General features: G+C 38.0%; 1 protein-coding gene across 1 annotated transcript in view; it reads left to right on the forward strand.

Annotated features, from left to right (window-relative positions):
* Nucleotides 1-24,993, forward strand: part of LOC109269625 (uncharacterized) — a 114,915-nt gene that overhangs the window by 54,207 nt on the left and 35,715 nt on the right. The window contains exon 6 of the mRNA XM_053901820.1: nt 12,849-13,000. Within this exon, the coding sequence (XP_053757795.1) occupies nt 12,849-13,000 (152 nt within the window). The remainder of the gene's footprint in view (nt 1-12,848; nt 13,001-24,993) is intronic.

Below are 24,993 nucleotides of genomic sequence, written 5' to 3' on the forward strand. Positions count from 1 at the left end.
ATTCCTAAACTAAATAACTTTCAAGGTCCTTTTCAGATTTAGGATTTCAAAGATTCTATAGAATTCTTAGGTAAAAATCTAAAATAACATAAAAAAAAGTCTCTAGAGGCATATAATATAAAATTATCTTTTCTTTTTAATAGTTAATCCTCATTTACTGTCTAATATGTCTAACATTTAGAACTTTTGTATGGCTTTTCAGTAATAAAAGAAAATGCACACTTATTCTGAAAAGTGGGGAGTTTCTTTATTTTATGAAAAATGCCCTCATATTAAATACATTGCCTTAGTTTAACCAAAGGGATAGAGAAACAGAAATTCTGTAAGAATTTTTTTTCAAGACATTTTATTTCATGCAATACAATTATTAAAAGGTTCACAAGCTTTTGCTTCAGCTTTTGGCATTCATTTGGATGTATTTTTGAGTATTTGCTGTAAACATAGTCCTGCCAGAGTGGGCCATAAAGACTCCATCGGATCCTCTCCAGCTTGAAAGGCAAGTTTAACCTGAGGTCTCTGCTGAATCCGTTATGCAGCTCCCTCAATCAAAATATTCACCTTCTCTCTGCTAGGAAAAAAATTTAAAATTAGTAAGAGGTCAAATGAACCAGTCTTCCTCAGAGAGATTGGATTCAGCTACTTACGTAGATATTTACTATTATCTGCTTGGTATATGACAGTTGCATCCCTTGGTCTTTATTTCTGACAGTCTTGTTTGCCTCAGTATCCTGAAATAGCAAATTTTGGCACAGGGCAAATTAACCTATGAAATCTTAAAAAAAAAAAAAAAAACCTGAAAGGACAATATTTGTGTAAAACTGCTGAACTCTGGAGGTTGTAACAGAAATACTCTGTAAAATATCAATCTAGTGTCTCTCTTCACGGAAGAGTGCATGTAATATGAAAGCAGTGCTGTATATGCTGCTGGGAAATGTGAATTCCTCCCCACAAATTCTGTGGTAATCTAAGTCACTGAGTGAATTTCCTTCCATATAACTCTGAAAAAAGTCTTCAAAGTTCAGTGCTACCAACTTGAACAGCACAAAAACATAGCATAACATATGGTATTTAGTAGTAACGTTTGGGTATCCTTATTTCTGATTAAAGTATGATGTTGATAAATGATTCAGATGGGAAATATTAGCACTTAAACAAAAATAAAGTCAGTGCTGTTGTACAAAAACATGTAGAGGTCATAGATAATCCCCACAAGTTATCAATTTGCAAACAAGACATTGTCTCACATGACACAAATTGATAAGGACGGTGCAAAACAATTCTTATGGGTAGTATTTAATGATGAAATATTTTGCAAAATAAAATATTTTATAAGCATTGGCTAAAAATACGAATAAAATTTTAGTAGAGTATACTCAGTCAAAATATAATAGAGCCCAACCAAATTTTCTAAGTTCTCCCTTTTGGAGCAAGGAAAATTCAGGTATGAAAATTCAGGTATGAGAAGTTGCTTGGATGCCCATCAGAAGGGTGCTGTTTCTATAAATTAGAATTCTAATCTGCAAGCCTCACAGTAAGAAAGAACTGACCTTGGGAAACTTATCAACATGCAGATTCTTTGGCCACAAACCAAGAGATACTTATTGAACATCTTCAGTGAGCCCAAGGAATCTGTATTTCAGTAGGTTTTCCTCACATGGATGCAGGTGAGTTTAAGGGCACAGTTGAGAACTATCCATCCAGAGAAACACAGTTTGGTTCAATCTTTGCTTCTCTGACAGAGGGAACACTTGGACAATTGAAAGAGGAGGAAGGTGGCCCAAAGGAAGAAATGCAATTGGTCATGAGGAAGAGTAGAAAAACACAGCTCAGCTTCCCTGGGCCAGAGACAAGGATGGAAAAGGGTAGAGCATGAATCTTGAGAGGCAAAGGGAAGATATCTTTAATGATGTCCTATTTCATACTTATAGTGACATTTAATGTAATGGTATAAAAGTTAACATCCTTAAAATAGACTACCAGGCTGCTTCTCTTATCTCTCATTTCTTAGTATTTCCCTAGCTGTCTCCACTTGGCCTGCTAACTATTCCTTAAAACAGGGTATCTTTTTCTACTTCCTTCACATCTTTCTTTAAATGTCAAAAGTCCTTCTGTCACCACACTACCTAAAACCACACCCACTGCCAACCTCATTGACACTCCCTAATCTCTTCCTGTCTTAATTTTCCCTTTATCATTTATTACCATATTCATATTGTTCATTTTCTGTCTAGACTGTAAGCTCTGTGATGGCAGGGATTTTGACCTGTTTTGTTTACAGATATATCCCCAGCATCTACATGTTACCTGATAAATGATAACTAGTACTACACAGGATTAAAGAGGTTTCCCAGTAAAAGGAAAAGGATTTTATTCAGCACTAGAAGTAGAGAAAAATTTCATTTAAAATATTTGATTTTTAAAAAATTCTCTGTGTTTCAGAGAAGAAGACGGGTGCCAGGGTGGTTCAGTCAGTAAAGCGTCCGACTTCAGCTCAGGTCATGATCTCACCGTTCATGGGTTCAAACCCAGTGTTCGGTTCTGTGCTGACAGCTCAGAGCCTGGAGCCTGCTCTGAATTCTGTCTCCTTTTTCTCTTCCTCCACCATTCTCTCTCTCTCTCTCTCTGTCTCTCTCTCTCTCTCTCAAAAATAAACATTAAAAATTTTTTGAAAAAAGAAAAAAGAACTGAAGTATGGGAATCTTTTCAACTGTTACAGTGCTTGAAGGTATATTTGTGTTCCCTTCTTTAACAAAAGTAAGCATGGGTAGTTATTGTTTAACCCTATCGAAAGCTAATAATTGTGTCACTTTAGCCTTGGGGAAATGAAAAACAGGAAACATTTTATTGAGGTGCGTAGATTCATGAGTAATATTTTAAAAGGTTATTTGAAGGTTGTTAACAGAATTGTTTTTAAACAGAGCTGTGGTAAGGTAAAATAAAAATCTGTATTTTTGAAAAACCATTAAAAATTAGAAATTGGCCACTGATATTCTGTTTCTTAACATACATGGCTAAACTTGCATATTATTTTTTGAATAAAACCATTACAGAAATAATCCTTAAGCAATGGAAATTATTATTCTAATTAATAATGGCAAGATTACTGTATTATATTGCAGAATGTGTTTCTCCCAAATAGTCTGACATACAAAGATTAAAGATAGGAATGACCTCACCAGTTCACTGAAAAGGGAGAAAAGGCCTTGCCTACCTCAAAATCTTTTCTTTACTCCTTTCCCAATTCTTGTTCCTTAGAAAAGTCCACTTTTATTTGTATATCACACGGGACTTTCCTCCCATAATAACAGAAGAGACCTCTAAGTTGTTTGTAGTGACACTGTAATGGCTTGGTGGCTTTCCAATTGTCTTAGTGGACAGCTGAGTCCTGTTCAATGGACAGACCTCTGACACTGGGTACATAGAAGTGCCAGGGCAGGTGCAAAAGTATACTGTGTCTCCAACAGTGTTCTTTATATGTGTATTCCAAAATATTGTCTCTCTATGTCTTTTTCTTTCTTTCTTTCTTTCTTTCTTTCTTTCTTTCTTTCTTTCTTTCTTTCCCCCATCTCTCTTCGTCCCCTTTCTCCTGTCTCATACACAACACACACACACACACACACACACACACACACACACACACACACAATACCTATTGAAAGTGTTTACTCTTATCTGCCTTGTTAACTGTGCATCTACTCTGTGCCAAGCACTGGTGAGTAAATGACATGTGTTATCTCATTTAACCAATAAACCAATCCTAGAAGGTGAATACTTTTATCTCCATGTTACAGATATGGAAAATGAGCCACAGAGAGCATAAGTAAATTTCCCAGTCACATTTATTAGTCAGAGAAGCTAAAACCAGATCTGACTGACACCAGAACTTATGCTTTTAGCCATTGCACTATATGGCCTCTCCTTAGCCTCCCACCACATCCAACTTGGAAGACCCCTGACCTTTGTGTGTTTAATAAATAATAACATAAAACAGAATGCCTGGCAGATCCACTGCTTGTAGCTCTCAGAATGGATTTCTTTAGTGCAATTACTTTTTTTTTTTTTTTTTTTTTGCTATTTATAAAACACCATGAATTTCTTTTAAGGACAAAAGAAGCAAACATTTTCATGCAGTCTTATGTAATAATGTGCAATTTAGAACTAATCCTTTCAGTCCAGGGACGGAAGACTGACACTCTAAACAAAACTCATTGTGTTCTTTGGTGCTGCCATAACAAGGTATGTTTCAAGGATGAAATTCTGGCTGGCAGATGGATTTCTTGGCATCACTATACATGCATCACAGAAATTATTTTGTTTCAGAGGATTCAAACAAGATGCCTGACATTTTTTGGAAGATATTTCCATTTATAAATGTGGTAATTTGTTAGATAGTGGTGTTAATGGACAATAACAAAGGTTTTAATGGCTTGTGTCCTGTTTATAATTTTGTATGATGGGTAAAATGCATTTATTGAAACTCATCCTAATTCAGGTCTTGGCATATAATATTCTTGTAGCTCCCCTCGTCCATATGTAGAATTGCTCTGTATCCCATGGCACAATAAATGGAAACACTTTACTACATACTTAAGCTAACATGGAGCAGAGAGGAATATTCAGCTGCATATCCGTGTGGCCAGAGTTGCTCTCTATTAATAGACCACTTGAAGAGCATCCATAGTTCTTCCACATCATTTCTTTGCCATTTGTTATTCAAGGCTGCTACAAGGTTATCAAAATGCCACATATAATTGGAGTATGGGAACCTGACTGTCATTCTGAAATGCAAGTAAAATCTCTGATAATGTAGGAATCTCCCTCAGGCCTAGAATAATCAAAAACTGAAAAGGGTCAAGAGAAGAACATAAGGGTCAGCCCTCTGCTTTTAGACAAATGACTGCTTACATCACCCAAGGTAGCCAGTAATGGTGTCCCCTCTTCTTAAAGATAGAGGTAGAGAACTCTCATGGTGCCTCACCAGTTTTAACCTAAACCACAGAACTCCCTTTCTTTTCCTGTCAAAATTCATTATTTCAACAGACACTTAAGGAGCATCCCTATGTGTCTGGCATTATTATAAGGGTTGGTGATACAAAAGAAAGCAAGACAGCAAAGCCCTTTTGGTGGTTTTAAAAAATGACTGCAAAATTCTTAGATATTCCTCACATTGAGAGGTGAGTATACATTCCTTCATTTTGAATGTGGGTGGGTTTATAACTACTTTGACTATAGACTAAGGAGAAATGATGCTATGTGATTTCTGAGACCAAGTCATAAAAGATGAAACGGCATTTACCTTGCACATGAGAACACTTACACTCGGAATCCTGAGTTCTAACTTAAGAAGTTCAACTACCCAAAGCTACCAAGGTGTGAGGAAGCTAAGCCACGTGAACATGCCCCAGTTGATAATCAAGCTGAGCTCCCAGTCAACAGCTAGCTTTCAACTGCCAGACATGAGAATGAGCGCTACTGGATATTCAGCCCAGTTGAATCTTCACATGACCATATAGTTCTGGACCACATTTGACAATGACTGCATGAGTGGCTCCAGGTAGGATCTTCCCCAAATTACTGGAAACAAAATCCTGAGAAGAATAAAATGAATGTAGATTTTTGTATGGATTTGCTATCTAGCAAGAGTAGCAGATTTTGTTACCTGGACGTGGGTTTTACCAGCACCGGTGAGCCTCATGGTGACTGTCAGTGAAGACTTGAAGGAGAGTGAATGGAATAGTATTGGGAGCTAGAAGATGGAAGATCTTTGATATATAGTGGTAGAAAATTTGGGAAAACTGTCACCTGCAGAAAATAGAAATGTATCTAGTGAACTAATTGATCTGGCTAGGGGTATTTCTGAGCTAAATGTTGAAAGCGACAACTAATTCCTTTTAGCTGCATAAGATAAAGAGATAGGAGCTAAAGAAGAAATTATTCCATTTTTAAGCAGAATGTAGGACAAATAAAAGTGGCTCCTGATTTGTGAGTTTCAAAGATAAAATTTTTTCTCATCCCCAGTTTCTTCCTGAAGAAGACACTCAAAAAGTGAGACAGAGCCTCTAGGCAAAGATCGAATCCAGGGTGCTGTCAGAAAATGTGGTCTCAAACACTATGAAGCAAAATGTATGGCTGTAGAACCCTTTCTTAAGAATTGAATTATTTGAGGTGATTTCTCATAGACCCTTTCAAAAAGCCTTTTATGGGTTTTCAGGATATGCCTATTAATTTTCAATTAATAATAGCTCTTCTAAGAATCTTAAAGGAATGGGTCCCCAATAGTCTCAAAAGGAACCCAAGGTAGCAGTCTATTCTGAGGTCAGCTTTCCGTTTTTGCATAGGGACACACTGTTTAAGATTGAATATTTTAAGCAAAAATCAAGGTATCGTATCACTATATAAAGCCAAAATCATGCCAAGTTACAGGTGAGATATATTTTTAAGAGGTTTCCCCAACAGATTCTAAAATACAACTTTTTTTATGGGAAGTATATACATGGCTATTGTGCTTTTGCCTGATCAAAGGCTCCTACAAAGGTATGTTTGTGGAGTCCTTAAGATGCAAGGACAACTACTGTTGTAGCAGGCATCAGGCATGCATTGGGATCCCCACTAGAGGCTGCTAACCTGTTAGCCATACACTGCATATATTCTCAGGCAGTCTGATTTCAGGGAACAGACAGAAGGATTTCGAGTTTGAAGAGAGCAGGCTGTGTTGCAGTAGTGGCAGCTTTCAGAGTCAAAGATGGTGAAGATTAAAAGGAATTTTATGGACTTGGCATTAGGAGGTACACATGATCTCAGTCCTGCCAGAGCTTCACATCTGTGACGAAATACTTGACAGCATCGAGTAGTGCACTTGATAATGGGGAGAGTTGCTGGGACTCGTAAATCCACTTCCCCACCATGCATCAACAGGAAGGAGAAGAGTTCTCTGGAAATGTGTTAATAGAGAGTCTTTTGCAATGAGCCATATGACAAGGTGTTATTGAACAGTTTGGAAAATCGGATTCAGTCAAAGCATGTTATTACAAGAGCAACATACAGCAAGGCATTATTAGAGAAGCTTTAGAATTCATGGGAGATCTAAATTCTCCTTGTTAGCAAGGCTTTATTCAAGAAGAAAAGAAAGGAGGGGTAACAAATGCTGTCTTTGTGGCACTCAACCAAATGGCAGAGTTGAACCGGAGGCCTTAGTTGAAACGTGGGGAGTTGCAGTTGATGATGCTGGTTCATTAGCCTTCCTAGTAAGTCGACTGTCCTGCAAGTAAGGTCCCATAGAGTGGCTTACAATCTCCAGTTCTGATCAGAAATCCAGACAAAAATGGGAACCCTGGTGAGAGACTCCATTAATTTAGTTTTAGCGTATGACACCTGAGTTCAGAGAGAGAACAGCTGGGATCATCCAGGCACAAACCACCTCTAACTACCCATTTGTATGGTGCTTATTCAATGCATAGTGTTGCCTGGTGAAAGAAAAGTATCTTCCTTTCCATTTTTGAAAAAAAAACACTTGGGTATAGAAAAGATGGGTATTTTTTAGCAAACAACATTTTCCATGGGAGACTTTCCTTAGCCATGTAGAAATTAAGATCAGAAAGCAAGGAGGAAGCAAGGAGGTGAGTCATCCCTGCAAGCAAAATTGCCCAATAAGTATTCTGGCTCCTTCTGTAGGAGGCAGGGATCATGCATGCAGGGCCTGAAAAGAACAGAAGCTGATGCTTTTTCCTGTATGTAGGAGTCATTAACTTAGAAGTAAGCCTTGATCCTGAGTGCAAATGATGATAGAAGGCACTGGTGAGAATTTTATTTTTTTCAGGCCCATATTTTATACTGCTGTGATCTGCAAGCTAGGGACAGCTGCATGGCCCCTAGAGAGCCACACGCCACCGAGGTGTTTGCTGGTGCAGGGAGACCCTGCTCAATTGGTCTGGGGCAGTGGCACAACTGGCATGGGTGACGAGCATTGTGGAGGTGAGTGTGAGAAACTTCTCCAGTATCTCAGTGACAGGGCTGAGCCAGAAAGAAATGCCTCCAGTGCCAGTTCAAACCCTCAAAGAGAAAAAGAAGTTGTTTGGTGCTCAAAGGAAGAGTTGGAGGCTTGGGTGTTAAAAGTAAATTCCCTCTTGTTTTCTCAGCCATACCTTAAGAAGAGGATTTTTATGGAAGGTGAGAAAGAGGCTGCATTTTCGCCTCAGGGAAGGCTGTATAGATGCTGCCACATACCACCTAGATGTCTTTTAGAATCAAGGTAGGCACTCCCCTTATTGGCTGGGATCTGGATGCTGAAGAGTCACAGCTGCGTCCTCCTTCAGGCATTGACCTTGGCTCAAGGAAGCTGCCTCACCCAAGGTTATGCCCTCTTCCTGTGACACAGCACAGATCCAATGCCTGGGCAATGCAGGATACAAAGGCTTGCCCCCCTTGCCTTGATTTGGGACATATCTAAAGGGCCACTCCACCTTCAGAGATCCTCATGGGATTCACTGAGGCTATGAAGCTATTCCTGTAATTACATCGTGGGTCAACTTCTCACATGTCTTGGATTCTCACTAATTCCCTTAACAAGTTAATTTAAATATTTGTTCATAACTTGATGTTAAGACACTTTATCAGCTTCTGTGAGAATCAAAATTATGATCTGGTTGGTCTCTGCCTTCAGGGAGATTTTAACTTACAGAAATGATAAATGACTATAATAAAATGTAATACAAGGCTGTGTGGCCTAAGTGTAAGGTGCTAAGGCATTCATTCAGCACACCTACCATGGGCTTTGTGTAGCAGTGTGAGGATAAGTAAAATAGCCTCTGTTGTTAAGGGTTTCAGTGTGTTCAGGGGAAGGGAAATCCATTATTGACAGGAGTTTCTTCACGGAGCCTCAATTTGTTTATTTAAGTTCCCCCCACACACAATTTTGAGTTGGATCATAAAAAGGAATTAAGCATTTCATGGAGGGTTGAGGTGTGATGGAGTGGGAGGAAAATTCTAGGTCGAAGTAGTAGCATGAAGGCAGTAAATGGAAGACCCTTTTCTCACAGTAGTTTCTGATAGGATCTTTCAATGTGTAGCTGTTAATAGAATGTTTACCGTGCAACTGGGGTCCTAAGTGGGGGAGAGGCCTGAAAACAAAGATAAGGAATAATGCCTTTGTTTAGTATAAAGCATAAAGATTTTTTCTAGCTTATCTCCTATATTTATTTATAACTTCATTGTCTATCTCACAGTCTCTCTATCTCATATCCTTTCATTGTTTATTGATGGTGATATCACAGTCCCTATTCTTCACATCCTCATTTTTTGACTTTCACTTTCATTCCACCTCATGTGCCTTCATCCTGGACCATGTTTGTCATCTCTTTTCCAGAAACAATACACTGCTGTTTTAAACCACTTAGTTTTGAGGTGGTGTGATACACAACAGGAGACAACCCATATATCCTTTGGACTCTTTCACAATAGCCTCACTCACAGGTGGCCTGGAGAAAGGGCAGAGGGTGCAGTCTTCCCAATTGGCAGAGGTTTGGGTGGTGTGGATCATCATCTATTTCGCGTCAAAAGACAAGTATGTTGGGGCGCCTGGTGGCTCAGTCGGTTAAGCGTCCGACTTTGGCTCAGGTCATGATCTCGCGGTCCGTGAGTTCGAGCCCAGCGTCGGGCTCTGTGCTGACCGCTCAGAGCCTGGAGCCTGTTTCAGATTCTGTGTCTCCCTCTCTCTCTGACCCTCCCCCGTTCATGCTCTGTCTCTCTCTGTCTCAAAAATAAACGTTAGAAAAAATTAAAAAAAAAAAAGACAAGTATGTTGATATAAGATTAAATATATATGGGGCGCCTGGGTGGCTTAGTCGGTTGAGTGTCCAACTTCGGCCCAGGTCATGATCTCACAGTTTGTGAGTTCAAGCCCCACGTGGGCCTCTGTGCTGACAGCTCAGAGCCTGGAGCCTGCTTCAGATTTTGTGTCTCCCTTTCTCTCTGCCCCTTCCCTGCTCGCTCCCTCCTTCTCTCAAAAATAAATACACAATTAAAATTTTTTTAAAGAAGATTAGATATATAGACTCAATAACAGTGACAAATGTTTGGGCTTGTTGGTCAAGGGCTTGGAAGGAGAAATGTTAAAAAAAATGAGACAGAGGGGTCTGGGGAAGGAACATGCGAATTGACATGTCACCATGGGTGTGAAATATGATAACTCTGATCCACCTAAACATGTAGCCTGGAGAGAATCTACTATTGAAGGTTATAGAAACAATCTTATAGAATAACTTAGCTAGTTGATACTAGTCAGTCTTTGTCAAAAGCCACCCCAATGTTGTACAAAGGGCTTCTATGGGAGAAGCTATGTAGGCTGCGTATGGGCCCAACAACGTGAATTACCACTCACCAAGGTGGACCTAGTACTGCTGTTGCCAATTACCTAACCTGAGAGCGGTGATACTAATACTAATAGAGCACCCTCTAATAGAGCACCATCCCTTGAGGGGACCAACTAGCCAAAGTTGATTACATTGTGGCCATTCCATCTTGGAAGGCAGAAATTTATTTTGAGTAGAGTTCTCTATGTGATCGCCTTTTCTGCCCATTAGGCACACAGGCAGCACCATTACTCAAGGGCAATAGAATTTTTGATTTACCAACATGTGATCCTACATAGATTACATTGGAACAAGCAGTGCACTTTATGGCAAATAAGACGTGACAATAGGCACCTGACAATGAGATTCACTGGTCCTATCACATATCCTATCACTTGATTCTGCCAGCCTGATGGAGTGATGGAATGGCTTTTTTAAGGTACGTCTAAGGTGGCAACTTGGAAATTATACTCTACAAGGATATGGTGCCCATCTTTATTCTCCAGAATAAAGAGCACACCCTAAATCATCAACCATCAACCATACATTGATCTGGGAACCAGGGAGAAGGGACTCCACTTATTATCACTCCCAGTGACCCATTTGGAAAATCTGTACTTTCTATCCCCACAACTCTAGGTTCTGTAAGTCTAGTGGTTGTGATTCTCAGAGGGAGGATGGTTCTGCAGGAGCCCCAGTAAACTTTAGCTATGACTGCCACGAGGTTACTTGAGGTTCTTTGTGCCAGGGATCCAGTAGGCCAAAGAAAAGATCCACATCCTGGCAAGAGTAATTGTCTCTGATCATCAGAAGAGGGTAGGGCTGCTTTTATGTAATAGAAATGGAGAAAAATACACTTGACACCCAGGTGATGTGCTAGAGAAAGGGTAGGGTAGAAGGGGGTTCTTGGTATTCCCTAGACTAACTTTTCTGGTAAACAGACATGTGCAGAAGCCACATCCTAAGAAGGTTCTCAGGGCCTGGGGTGAGCCTGGGTCATCCCACCAAGTAAGTGAATGAGACAAACTGATGTGATAGTTGAAAGTAAGCAGAATCTAACAGATGGTTTAATAGATGAGGGAGACTACAAAATCAGATGCATCCTGGAGAATATCTGCAAGGGGCACCTTAAACTTGTCCCATTAAACTCCTCATAATGTTTTCCTAGGAAAGGATATCAGTATTAATCCTGGAGTTGTTCCCTTTGTGGAGACAATATGCTATATGAAGCAAGTAGAACTGAATGGTATACAGATGGATTATAGTGGATGCATTTGGACACTGCCCAGATTCTCCTTCATGGTCAAGGCTTCATGGTCTCAGATACTAGTAGTGTTTGCTAATGATCCACAGTTACCTGCAACTCTGGGATTTGCCCTTATGTGAAGGAAGTTGCCTTGAGCAAGTCTATGCACCTGTCCCCAGCTGCAGCTGTATCCAATGATTGTAGGGTATGTTTGCTAATGTGGGACATCTTTGTAGGATCATCTCAGCCTTGAGAGACCTCTGTGGGGTTGACTGAGGCTACTATTTCAACTGAATCTCATTTTAACTTCTCTCTCTGCCTGGTCTTGTCTTCCTTGCTTCTTCACATATACTGATTCTAAGAGCACTTCCAGTAAACCTCCTGCATGCAAATCCTGGGGAGACTACCTGCAACAGTGGGGTAAATTCATAAACCTAAATGGCTGGGAAGGGGAAATCCTGAGGCTTTCTTTATTCTGATAACCTCCTTAAGGGGTTTTGTTTATATAATGCTGAGTGTAGGAGACAGTTAAACTCCACATAAAATAAGAATTCAGAATTCACAGGGAGCAAGTTCATAAGGAGGGAACAAAAACTACATGAAGGAGTTTTATTTTATTTTTTTTAAGTTTTTTTAAATGTTTATTTATTTTTGAGACAGACACAGGGCATGAACGGGGGAGGGGCAGAAAGAGAGGGAGACACAGAATCAGTAGCAGGCTCCAGGCTCTGAGCCATCAGCCCAGAGCCTGACGCGGGGCTCAAACTCACGGACCGTGAGATTGTGACCTGAGCTGAAGTCGGACACTTAACCGACTGAGCCACCCAGGCGCCCCATGAAGGAGTTTTAAAAAAAAGAAAAAATCAAAAAAGAAAAGAAGAAACTTGATAAACATGAGAGGGAAAGATTTCTTGTTGAAACCAGTGAAGGGACTGAGTTTTGCATCCAGGTTGATGAGAGGAGGTAGATACAAGAGTCAGACAGAGTCTATACTCCTGCCCTGACCCTGGGACTTCTAAGAGGTCTTTAAAATTGGGGCTTTGAGGGGAAGAAAAATACATGGCAAATAAGTAAATTACAAAATACATTTGGTGTCTCAAGTAGTATTTTTCTGGAGTTGTGTTTTCTTTTTTTACACTAGTATCTCTTCCTTCCTAAATGTGTTCCTTTGTATTCAGTTATTTTCTGTTGTCACTGATTAATCAGCAGTTTTATTATAAACCTAGGGGTTATCTTTGACTTGCTTTCTCTCAAAGGCAACATCAATACCTCTGGAAATTTTATTGGCTCTGCCTTCAAAATATATTCAGAATTTAGTAAGTTCTTCAGGCAAAAGGAATATAAGACCAACCATAAAACTTGGATCTACATCAAGAAATGAAGGGCATTGGAAATGGAATCAAGCAAGGTAACATAAAATTAATTTTTATTATTTTAATTGCTTCAAAAGATAACTGGATGTCTAAAGCAAAAATAATGGTAACTATTATATATTTATCCAAAATGTGAATGTAAAATGTATGACAACAACAGCAGATGGAAGGGAGGAATTGGATGGATAGTATGTTAAGGTCTTTCTACTACATATGGAATTATCGATACATTATTTTAAGGTAGATCATGACTAACTAAGTTGTATATTTAAAAACCTACAGCAACTACCAGAAGTTGTATAAAAAGACATATATTCCTATAGTAGAAATAAAGTAAAATTAAAAAAAAAATACTCAGTGAATTCAACAGTAGGCAGAAAAAGAGGACAAAAGAGATGAAGAACAGATAAAACATTAGAAAACAGCAAGAAAGGGGCACCTGGGTGGCTCAGTTGGTTAAGTAGCCAACTTAGGCTCAGGTCATGATCTCACAGTTTGTGAGTTTGAGTCCCACATTGGGCTCTGTGCTGACAGGCTCAGAGCCTGGAGCCTGCTTTGGATTCTGTGTCTCCCTCTCTCTCTGCCCTTCCCCTGCTCATGGTCTGTCTCTCATTCTCTCAAAAATAAATAAACATTTAAACAATTAAAAAAAACAGCAAGATGATAGAGTTTGACCTACCCATAGACTAATTATGTTAAATATAAATAGTATAAACACACTAAAAGGCTCAGGTTGTCAAATTGGATAAGAAAGCAAGACCAAACTATATGCTTCTACAAAAAAGCCATTTTAAATGTAGGACATAAATAATTTCAATATAGATATGTCAGTCTCTCCTTCTCTCCCTACCCCTCCCTGCTCCCTACTTCTTTCTCTCAAAAATAAACTGTAAAAAAAAAGTAGATATGGAAAAAGAGGACAGTGATTTTTGTATATTATAAACATCCAAAATAGTGCCTAGCGTATAATATGCACTAAATAATTTGAGGGGTTAAAGGGAGGAAGGAGACAAGGGAGGGGGAAATGGGAGGAAGAAGGGAAAAAATCAAGGGGAAAATAAATCTTTTATAATTTCATTTTGCTAATATTTAAGAAGAGATGTTATGTTTGAAGTTTTGGTGCAGTAAACTCCAAACTACTTGTTACAGAATATATAATTGCTCTAAAATATTGTGCCAAACCTTCTCTCTATTTTTTTTAAGCAAGTAAATTTTATTCACAGGTGAGCCATAAAGGTACAAACATATTTTTTTCTCTCAATGCTTGTTTATTTCTATGGTAAAGACTTTAGAAGTCTACTTACTGTAATTTTCATATTTCTTCCCATATCTCTACATGATTTGTAGATTTTTCTGGTTCTTTAAAAAAAAATTTTTTTTATTGGTTTTCTTTATTTTGAGAGGCAGAGAGAGACAGACCATGTGTGGGGGAGGGGCAGAGAGAGAGGGAAACACAGAATCAGAAGCAGGCTCCAGTCTCTGAGCTGTCCACACAGAGCCTGATGCGGGGCCCGAACTCACAAACCGCGAGATCATGACCTGAGCTGAAATTGGATGCTCAACCAACTGAGCCACCCAGGCGCCCCAGATTTTTCTCGTTCTTAAGTATGGTGTTTTTGTGAGTAAACATGGGATTCATACTAAGGGCAGGAGTTGGCTATGTGTATGTCTATCTACATGCCTTGGAAATAACATTTCAATGTGCATGTGTATATTTAGTCACAGGGGGATCTACATTAATTTGTATGTCTCAAAAAAGTTTGAAATATTCACTGATTGTGTTCATGTTGCAATTTAGAGGTTAAGAATGTGAGCCTTGGAATCAGACTCCCTGACTGTGATGACATTCATTTGAATGTATGACTTACTGTTCTGAGCTTCTGTTTCTGGTATAAAATGGGGATGCTAATACTGACCCCATTGGTTCTTTGTGTGTACAAAAAGAATTAATACATATATAAGACTTAGCAGCATATATAAAATTTAGTATTCAAATGACAATTATCATAATCAATATTTGTAAAATCCTATTTTTAAATAAGGTATTTAAAATTTGAAATAGTTGGTCTTTACAATGTTACCGTAGTGCATAAATTCCCAGACTACATAAGAGAGGACACAGAAAGTCAATAAATACAAATAAATTTCATTGTATATCTGGGTTGACTATATAAAACTGTCCTGTTCATTCACTTACTCATTCACTGAACTAACAATTTTTAGCACCTTCGTTTTGGTAGGTGTGTATCAATGATAATTTTCTTCAGAAAAGTAGATTCTGGGTTATGAAATCCTCTTGCACAGAAGCTCTATGAGTGATACCAAGACATTCTCCTTCACAGAGCTCATTCTCTAACCTGTCAGGGCCTTCTAGCATTGGAAATAGTTCCATGGCGTTAGCAAGGCCTATATTCAAGTCTATTTCTCAGATTCAGGCTGATTGACCCTGATTGGTCCACATAAGACAAACTAGTTTCAATTTCTCTCCAAACGTAAATGTTCCCAAAGAACATCTTTTTTATTGACATCAAGGAGGTGTTAGGCAAGGGCCAGTAATAACAGATTGCTACTCAAAATATTCTCTCTACCCCCCAAAAAAACCCTCAAAAATAAATTATCCTGGTAGTATAAAGCAATCTACGTCCTGATGTTTACAGTTTTTCACAGTTTTTCACAGCTGAACTTGTGTTCTTGAAACTCCTCTGCAGTGTAAATGACAGATTCCATTTCTTGAGGTTTGTGCACAAAATGGTTTTAGTTGTTAAAATTAGTTGTTAAACCTAAGAAAAATGATTGACTTTGAGACCAGATTAGGTTTTTATTTCTTTAAAAGGGCCAGATTGGCAGTTTTTCATTGGCATCACTTTCCAGACAATAATAAACTAACATACTATTTAAGTCTGCCTCAAAGATGGAATGCTATATACAAGTATGTGTTTATCAGTGTGGGAAGGGATTTTGCTTATTCTAAGAGTCTAGAACCAGTTGAAACTACACTAGAATGTTGTTGGGATGCCCATCAGCATTTCATAATCTCTCAATTACTCTGCATTTTTCTGTCTACAGCATAGTACATTTTCATCTTTCAGATTGTGAAAATCAGACTCAGAATCACTTCACTGGCTCTGTAAGTAGTTAAACAAAGCTGCATTTAGCCTTTCATTATCTTTCAATTAACTATGATCCCTAGAACAATCTGGGCATGAGAATTTAAACTGTCAAATTTGCCTTCTGCGATGCTTTTCTTCCACAAATTAGTGTTTCTCAAAAGCCTCCCATAAAAATAATGACCCTGACATTCTAGACAAACGAAGTGGCTGTTTTTCTTGCAACAGTTCTCTTTGAGCTAGAAGATACAATTTTACATCTATAATTACATAAGAAGCTATTTCAAATACACTTCTAAAAACTGGCATCCTTTGTCCTTCAGAGGATGAAACCTAGGCTCTATTACTGAGGAATAGGCTCTGTATATTGAGGAACATATACTTTGTGAGTGTTTTTTTTTAAAAATTCAGAGAAATTTGGTCAATGGCCAGATATAAGTGATGAATTTTTAGGCAGTTATTGAAATGTTTGCCTTTCAAAGCACTTCTTTGGAAAAAGAAGCCATGCCACTCAGAACCACCTATCAAAGCTCTTTTTATTATCTGCTGCCACAGCTATCATTGATAACATGTGAATAGAACTTCAGCTTTATATAACAGCTGGAAAATCAACAGATAGTGTTCATTCACCAGACGTTTTATGAATATCTGTGTGTGCAAAGCTCTGTACTGTCTTATATAGGTAGAAAATATGACACATTACTTCTGCAAGGAGTTTATAAGTAAATAAGGGAAAAGAGACATTGATGTAAGTAATTATGTCATAAGGAAGAAAGGTCCTCTTAAAGATCCATTTTATTTTAATGTAAAAAACAGAAGTATAATCCGGGGTAATGTTTAAGAGATTCACATAAGTGGGGTGCCTGGGTGGCTCACTTGGTTAAGTGTCTGACTTGATTTCAGCTCAGGTCATGGCCACACGGTTCCTGGGTTCCAGCCCCACATCAGGCTCTGCACTGATAGTGCAGAGCCTGCTTAGGATTCTCTCTCTCTGCCCCTACCCCGCTCATGTGCACTCCCTTCCCCCACAACCTCTCTAAACAAACAAACAAACAAACAAACAAACAAACAAACTTAAAAAGAGAGAGATACAGAGACTCAGATAAGAAGAATCCTTGGTCTTCTTCACTGTCATTTCACTGGGTCCCTTTCCCATATCCTGCTCTTCTCCCTATTGCCCCAAACCTCCTGCAAATAAATATGGGCGTAGAACCTTAAGATTTACTTTTCTCATGGTATATAATTCAGAATTTATACACAGCTACCTTGGCTGAGGCTTTTTCCACACTAAGCATAAAATAAATTCTATAATTCAAATATAAACCTTGGGCCTCATTCTTCTCAAAGTCTTGCATATATTTGGTGTCCTTTAATCTTAACAGCAGGACATCAGTAGAGATTGACTTATTAAAAGAGGCCATTGATATGTACAGACTGTTACCTAATATTTCACATATCCCATTAGTTATAAGGCTGCCATTCGAAGCCTGTTTTCCAAAGGCTCTGCCCAAAGGAATTCTTTATTACGCTTTATTGATAGTTTATAACAATAATTAGCAATCCCCAGTTATTCTAGAACAGCTAACTTTACCACAGAAGGGGCCCCTCTACTCTCCTAGGGATCCTAAAAAAGCACGTGAGCAAAGAGTTTAGAGCTACACAGTATCAGGAGGTAGTCACTACTTCACATCCTCAGAATTCTAGCTACCACACAATGAGTAATGATTGGGTGCCCTCTTCTTATTCATAAACTGGGAACACGGAGCTGATATTGGAGAAGCCAGTTATGTGTACAATTTGGATCCAAGCCCTAAATTCCAGTTCTACTTTTCTGTTATCTTTCTTTTTTCTTTTTCTTTTTTCTTTCTTTCTTTTTTTTTTTTTTTTTTTTTTTTTGGTCCCATGGATTGTACCACTTCCCCCCAAGTAGTTAACTGACAAAGCACGCTTTTGCTTCCAACTCTGAGCCCCACCCCCACTTCAGATCTCATCTTTTCTCTTTTCCCATGTTCAGATGTCCCATTATTTCCTCCTCTTGATGCTTGACCATACTATAGGTATTTATAAAACAGACTGGGGTGGGGAATGGTGCTAACAGAGAAAGAATATTAAATGCTCTAGTACAAGTTGCTCTTTCAGACTTTATTTACTTTTCACATCCTATGTTTACTTCTGACTGTGAAGGGCAACCATATCCTTAGTGTATCAGTTAACCAAAAACAATACATCAAAGCTCTAGCCATGTACCAGGAACTGTCTAACATATCATCTCTTTAATGTCTAGAGAAAACATCCACAGAGTCTTTTCCCACACTTAAACATGTAGACACCCTTCTCCCTTGATATATTGCTCTGATCTTTGTAGTCTTATACTTTTCAACACAGAATTGTCTGCTTAAGAAAAGAAAATGTGAGGACGCCTGGGTGGCACAGTCGGTTGAGCGTCCAACTTCAGCTCAGGTCAGGATCTTGTAGTTCGTGAGTTCAAGCCCCATGTCAGGTTCTGTGCTGAAAGTTTGGAACCTGGAGCCTGCTTCGGATTCTGTGTCTTCCTCACTCTGCCCCTCCCCGACTTGCTCTCTGTCTCTGTCTCTCAAAAATGAATAAACATTAAAAAAAAAAAGAAAGAAAATGAAAAAAAATAAATTTCAAGTACGCTTGAATTTTCATAAAATATAAATATTTGTAAAATACCCAGCTATTAGCTATGCTAATACTTTTTATGGATTCATACAACAATGTTTTCTTCAAAGTATCCTGAAGAACACTAGTGAATAAGATCTTAAATTCTCAAGTGAGCTTTAAAGGAATACATATTTTCAAAGCAGGAACTGGTGGGGTACTGGTGGGGTACCAACTAGCTGGCTCAGTTGATAGAGTGCATGACTTTTGATCTCAGGGTTGTGAGTTCAAGCCCCTCATTGGGTGTAGGGATTACTTAAAAATAAAATCTTAAAAAAAAATCAAGAACTGGTGAAAGACTATTTGTTTCCATAAAATTCCAAGTCCCAGCAAATTATGTAAATAATACCAAAGCGTTCATAATAAAAAAAAAATTCTTATTCAACATATTTTCACTAAGGAAAAAAACCTAAATAACAAGTAGAATAACAATAGCATCATGCCTCATTTACCTCCAAAGTTAAAATTGTAGATGACTCCCTATTAGCTAGTAATTTATTTTCAATTCAATTGTGTTCTTGTAGACTTCATTACACTGTAAGATTCTTCATTCCACTGAATCCAGAGGTTTTCCAAAATTCTACACTAAACAGTAAAATAAAAATCAAAATTGAGAAGAGCTGCATTTGCTTCTTGTAATTTTCACTCCATTTTTCAGGTCAATTTTGTTTTTAAATAAATAAGGGTAGATTCCTCTAATGACAGTGTTGGTAATGACTTCTCCAAGAGAAAAATAAGGCTGTTTGAGTTATTGGGAATGGGTCTAAGTTCTCTAAATCCTTTAGTTCTTATTCTTTTGAAATACTGCTTCTAATGAATTGAGTTATTTCACATTGAAAACTCTGGTTGTGTTGTAACATAAATGCCATTGGCAGTTATCTGTGAAATGTTTTGAAGAATAGAGTTGGCCTTTACTCCTTAAAGAAGTATTTCTTCAGGATTCAAAAAAGCCAAACTTAGGGTTTCCCACATCCTTTTACCATCTCTTAGACTCACTAAACTTTCTGCCAAGATTCATTCAGGAAGTTTGAGAAGAAATAGGAAGTTTGAGAAGAGAAGGGTGAGGAACAAAGAAGTCAGTGAAAACACAGGTGCTTCAGCATAGGACAGTCCTTTTCAACCATCTTAAAAGAATGTGCCAATGATATTTCTACTATCAATATTTCCTTAAGTTACAATATTATAATTATCTATAGGGCAAAAACAGAGTTCATGGGGTTCTATTAATTCAGTCTTCAGTACCATTCCAACATTGGTACTTAATAGATGCTTGTAGATCATATCTGCTATAACTCAGTGGAGTCAAACATCATGAATTAGGAGAATAACAAACAAATTCCATTTGACTTTTTTTTTTACATAAATAGAAATTGAATTACAGATGTTTTGTGTGAGGCATGGTTTTTCACATGGACTCCACATCTCCCATTTTAAGATGTCCCCATCTTAAAGCCAAATGTGCTTAAAAATATTTTTGCCTAATCTTTTGGTAATTCCTTCCATAGAACCCCTCTATCAGTGGGGTGGGATGCCAACCCATCTCCTTCTATGAATACTCTCCATCTTTTATTTATTTATTTATTTATTTATTTATTTATTTATTTATTTTCAATATATGAAGTTTATTGTCAAATTGGTTTCCATACAACACCCAGTGTTCATCCCATCTTCTCTTTAAATTGTCATTGTTGTGTCGAGAGAATGCAGTTAGTAATCCTAATGAATTTAATGTCTTTGAACTCTTCATAGTCTTGCCCATACAAAACATAATTACATACAGTGTTCTACCTGGGTTGTGGGCTTGATCTCCACAGTGAGATGGGAAGTGATTTAAAAGCAGAGCCTATGTCTTTCATTTTATCATTCCCTCGGTGCTTGCCCCATTGTTTGACACATGGGGAGACAAATAATGTCTTCTAAGTTTCCCATATCCTGTGGAACTCAGACCTCTCTAGCATGGTGCCCTCCTGTGTTCTGCCACTAGAGAGATCTCACCCCTGAGATGTTCTTTTCTTACTTCCTTACTTGTTTCCTTGTAGCATGGTGAAATATCCTGTCCTTAGAGCCCAACTTGACAAGTAATTTTTCTAACAATAATTATTTATGATTATGTTTTTGTTTTGTTTTGTTTTTTTAGCAATGGCCAAGTAAAGATAAGGCCCTACCTCTTCAAACTGATGATGAACAAGGATCATGGTAAATCAGTATCTGAAAATCTGGAGACCTGTGGGGTTTTCAAATCCCTAAAATTACATAAAGTAGGTGGCCAAGTACTCCAGTTGGGAATCAGGCTAGGTTTAGTCGCCACATCCTGATCATTCAGCATGTTGTTTGTTCTAGTTATTTCCTTTTGTTTCAGGGAAAGCTGTTATAGCAAATGTTGATCATGAATGAAAAAGGCCACACTGATTTTCAAAAGTATAAAGTACAATGTAGAAAAGAGAAAGAACAGGTGAAACGTTGTTTTAAAAAAAATGGAGCTACTATGTTTGACAGACTTAAAGATAGAAAACAGAACTCTGGAAATAGCATAGGAGACATACGGAAAAAAGGCCCCAGAAAAGAGCTTCAATGAACTAAGCAAATCAAAAAGAGAAATAACTAGAAATGAGTTGACAATAATGGAGAAAACTTGAATTTTTTAAGAACATTGTAACTCAGACATTAGTCACACTACAAATTAATGTTAACCTCATGATTTTGAAAACATGATGTCAAGTGTGTGAGTAGAAAAGCAGGGGGAGTTAGAGTGAGGGAAATAACTTTTTAAAAGTTGATTATCTTCTTGTAATGTTTGTATTCATGGTAAAAGTACCATCTGTAAGGGTCTCTGGAAGAAGACGGATTTTAAAAAAATTATTTTTTTAAATATTGAATTAGGTAAGTGTTGTTTCTTGAAAAATTTTACATTCCATCCAAGAGAACAGAGTTAGAACGCAGGCTTCTTGACAGTAGCTTATGGAAGGGGTAGGACTGATTTGTGATTTGCAATTATTGGTCTATTGAATTGTTTTTTATGGTTTTGTGAAAAGTCTAGTTTCCTAATTAAAAACAATTTTTTTAAGTTTATTTGTTTTGAGAGAGAGAAAGAGAGAGTGCACACATGTGCACAAACGAGTGAGCATGTGAGCAGGAGCAGGGCAGAGAGAGAGAATGAGAGAGAAAGAGAGAGAGAGAGAGAGAGAGACAGAGAGAGAGACAGAGAGAGAGAGAGAGAGAGAGAGAGAGAGAGAATCCCAAGCAAGCTCCCAGCTGTCAGTGTAGAGCCTGAGGACGATGCGGGGCTCAATCTCAGGAACTGTGAGATCATGAGCTGAGCCAAAATCAAGTCTGACACTCAACCCACTGAGCCACCCAGGAGCCCCTAGTGTCTTAATTTTAACATTTAATTTCACCATATTCATTTCCTTGGTAAATCTAACTAAAGATTTATAGCAGTGTAATTAGTACTTAATAGAACAGGATCACTACTCATCAGACCTTAGTTCAGTTTGGTCCATTAGATCTTACTAGCTATATAAACTTGAGTAAATTATTTTCTGTGCATAATTTTCTCATCATTAAATGAAGTTACTAATAATTTCTCTCCCATGGGATTGTTGTAAGGATTCATTAAAGAAAACATGTAAAATACTAAGTATGAATGCTATAAAGCAAGTATTTGATTAATATTATTCTTTATTCCAGTGGTGATACGGGTACTAAATCTTAAACCATGATTTGTAGAAAATGTCTTAGGGGATATTTCAAAATCCAACCATTGGTGTAGGGAGTCATTATTTTCAGAGATTCTGTCTGTGGCATATATACATTTTAGAAATTCACTTTGAGCCTTTAACAAAAACATAGTAGATTTTCATAGATAAAAATATACATAGTAAAATGTTCATTGTCATTAAGGAATTTTCAAACTTTATAATATTTTGCTCATAATGTATTTCCAAGAACATTAGTTTTTTTGGATGTATCAGGGCTTACCATGGTTTTGGCCACTTTTCTCTTAAAATAATACTTTAATGCTCTGATGTCTGATCACCAGACTTATTGTTTCTCTCATACTAATTTTAACATTTTCACCAAATAAGCTGGTATAAATTCTTAATTCTTCCTCTTCAATTACCTTATTGTCAATATTAATTGTAAGTTAAATATGCAGAAAATGTAATGTTAGGGGGAAAGAGGTTGTTAGAATGAAGTGGTAAAAAAGAATATTAGACTGAGTTTTTACATATATGGATTCTAGTCTTGGCTTTGCCCATGAATAAACCATGTGCATTTGGCAAGTGTAACTATATATTGATATTAACAACCAATATTTACTCAGTCTTTAGTCTTTATGTGCCAGATACTCTTTCAGGCTTTTTATGTTTACTTGCTTTACTCCATTCTTATAGAAATGTATTGTCAAGAATTGTTAAGGGTCTGAGATTTTATACTACTTGGAAGCTAATGTGTTAGCCTGACACAATTACATGGCCATTGGCAGAAGATGTGAGCCTCCTGAGTCACAGATGCAGGCCTTTATTAATTATTAACATAAATATTAACAGCTAGACTGTCAGCATCTGCATCGGTTCTCTGAGGTCCAGGCGATGCCTCCAGGTGATGGGTCGTAGTGTGGGAGAAGAATCCTGAAATAAGGGAACCCAAATCTTTTATAATGGGAAGGAAACATACCTCCAGAGGGAGTCATCTTTATTTTGTTGGATAGTAAGCAAGCTTGCTCTTTGTCCTGAGGTAGACACCATAACCTTCAAGGCTGTTGTCTATACAAACATTTTTAAAGAGGTAGTCCAGAACATGGGGTGCCTGGGTGGCTCAGTCTGTTAAGCATCTGACTTCGGGTCAGGTCATGATCTCGCAGTTCGTGGGTTCGAGCCCCATGTCAGACTCTGTGCTGACAGTTCAGAGCGTAGAACCTGCTTCAGATTCTGTGTCTCCCTCTCTCTCTGCCCCTCCCCTGGTCATTCTCTTTCTCTCTGTCTCTCAAAAATAAATAAACATTAAAAAAAAATGTAGTCCAGAACAAAGGTAGTCAGCGTGTCTGCTCAAAAGACAGCCAGAATCACAAGAAACCTATGGATAATTGTCTACCAATGCCCATGAGTAGATACTATAAAAGGTGACTTCGTAGATGCAGAAACAAAAGAACTGAGGGACTAAGTAATTTGCCCAAAGCTCGTTTGATTGTCAGACCCAGACAATCAGTTCCAAGAGCCTGGGATCTTCACCAGTGTAATATATAATATTCCCTTGAATGTAAACACTATTGTTTAAATATATAGCAACACGTAAATGGGAGTTCTAGGTGCCATCATCCCTGCACAACAGTTTCCTTATCTAGAAGTGGGCACAGGGCCAGGGGAGAGAGGGCTGAGTGAGAGGTTCTCTTTGAGCTCCTTTCAGATTTAAGATGCTGTGAATCTAAGATCTATCTCTTAGAATGAACACATGTACAAGTGGATGTGATGCAGACTAGAAACACAAGGAAATAGGAGCATGCATTTCATCATCAGTGTACATTTTAAAATTTTTGTCAGGACCTTTGCATTCATTAATTAAGTTTTATGAGATTCTTGAGAAAAGTGAGTATTGAATTGCTACTTATAGTATTTTGGACCTTTCTAATTATAGTTCATGGCCAGAGTAAACATATACTTTATTTCCCAACCACTCCTATCATAAAACTTCCTTTTTCTATAATCTGAGTGAGAATATTATCTAAGAATAAAGTGGGGGCAGTCTTCAAGCTGCTTATGCCTGGCATGTTACCAGGGAAGCATGTCCTAGATAGAGCATTACCAAAGAAGGGAAGGAAAAGCAAAGAAACTGTAATAACATTAGTGAGATAGTCAGGCTGTGAGTCTTCTTCACATCCAGAGAAGCCCAAGAGATGTTTTCTTGAGTTGGAATCTAACCCAGAACACAATATCAGATACTTTATCTTATTATCACTTGTGGGTCATATGCTGCCTGTTTCCTGGAGCCTTTTGAAAAAACTCATTTTCCTGCCAGAGAAATGCAAGAGCAGCCTTCCTCCTCTTTTACATGTTGATGTAATGAGAGGAGTCTATTTTTGACCCTCATATTCTCTCATTCTACCCACTTTCTTCAGGGTGTCTCATCTACTCCCAGAGCTTCAAAGGCCATTTATATGCTAATGAATCCAAAATCTCTAAATATGGTTCACATTGCTCTCTGAGCTCCTGACCTAGGCAATCAACTCTGTGTTTGACACC

The sequence above is a fragment of the Panthera pardus genome, unplaced genomic scaffold (genome assembly GCF_024362965.1).
Source record: "Panthera pardus isolate Hobbes unplaced genomic scaffold, ASM2436296v1 HiC_scaffold_10, whole genome shotgun sequence".
Lineage (NCBI taxonomy): Eukaryota > Metazoa > Chordata > Mammalia > Carnivora > Felidae > Panthera > Panthera pardus.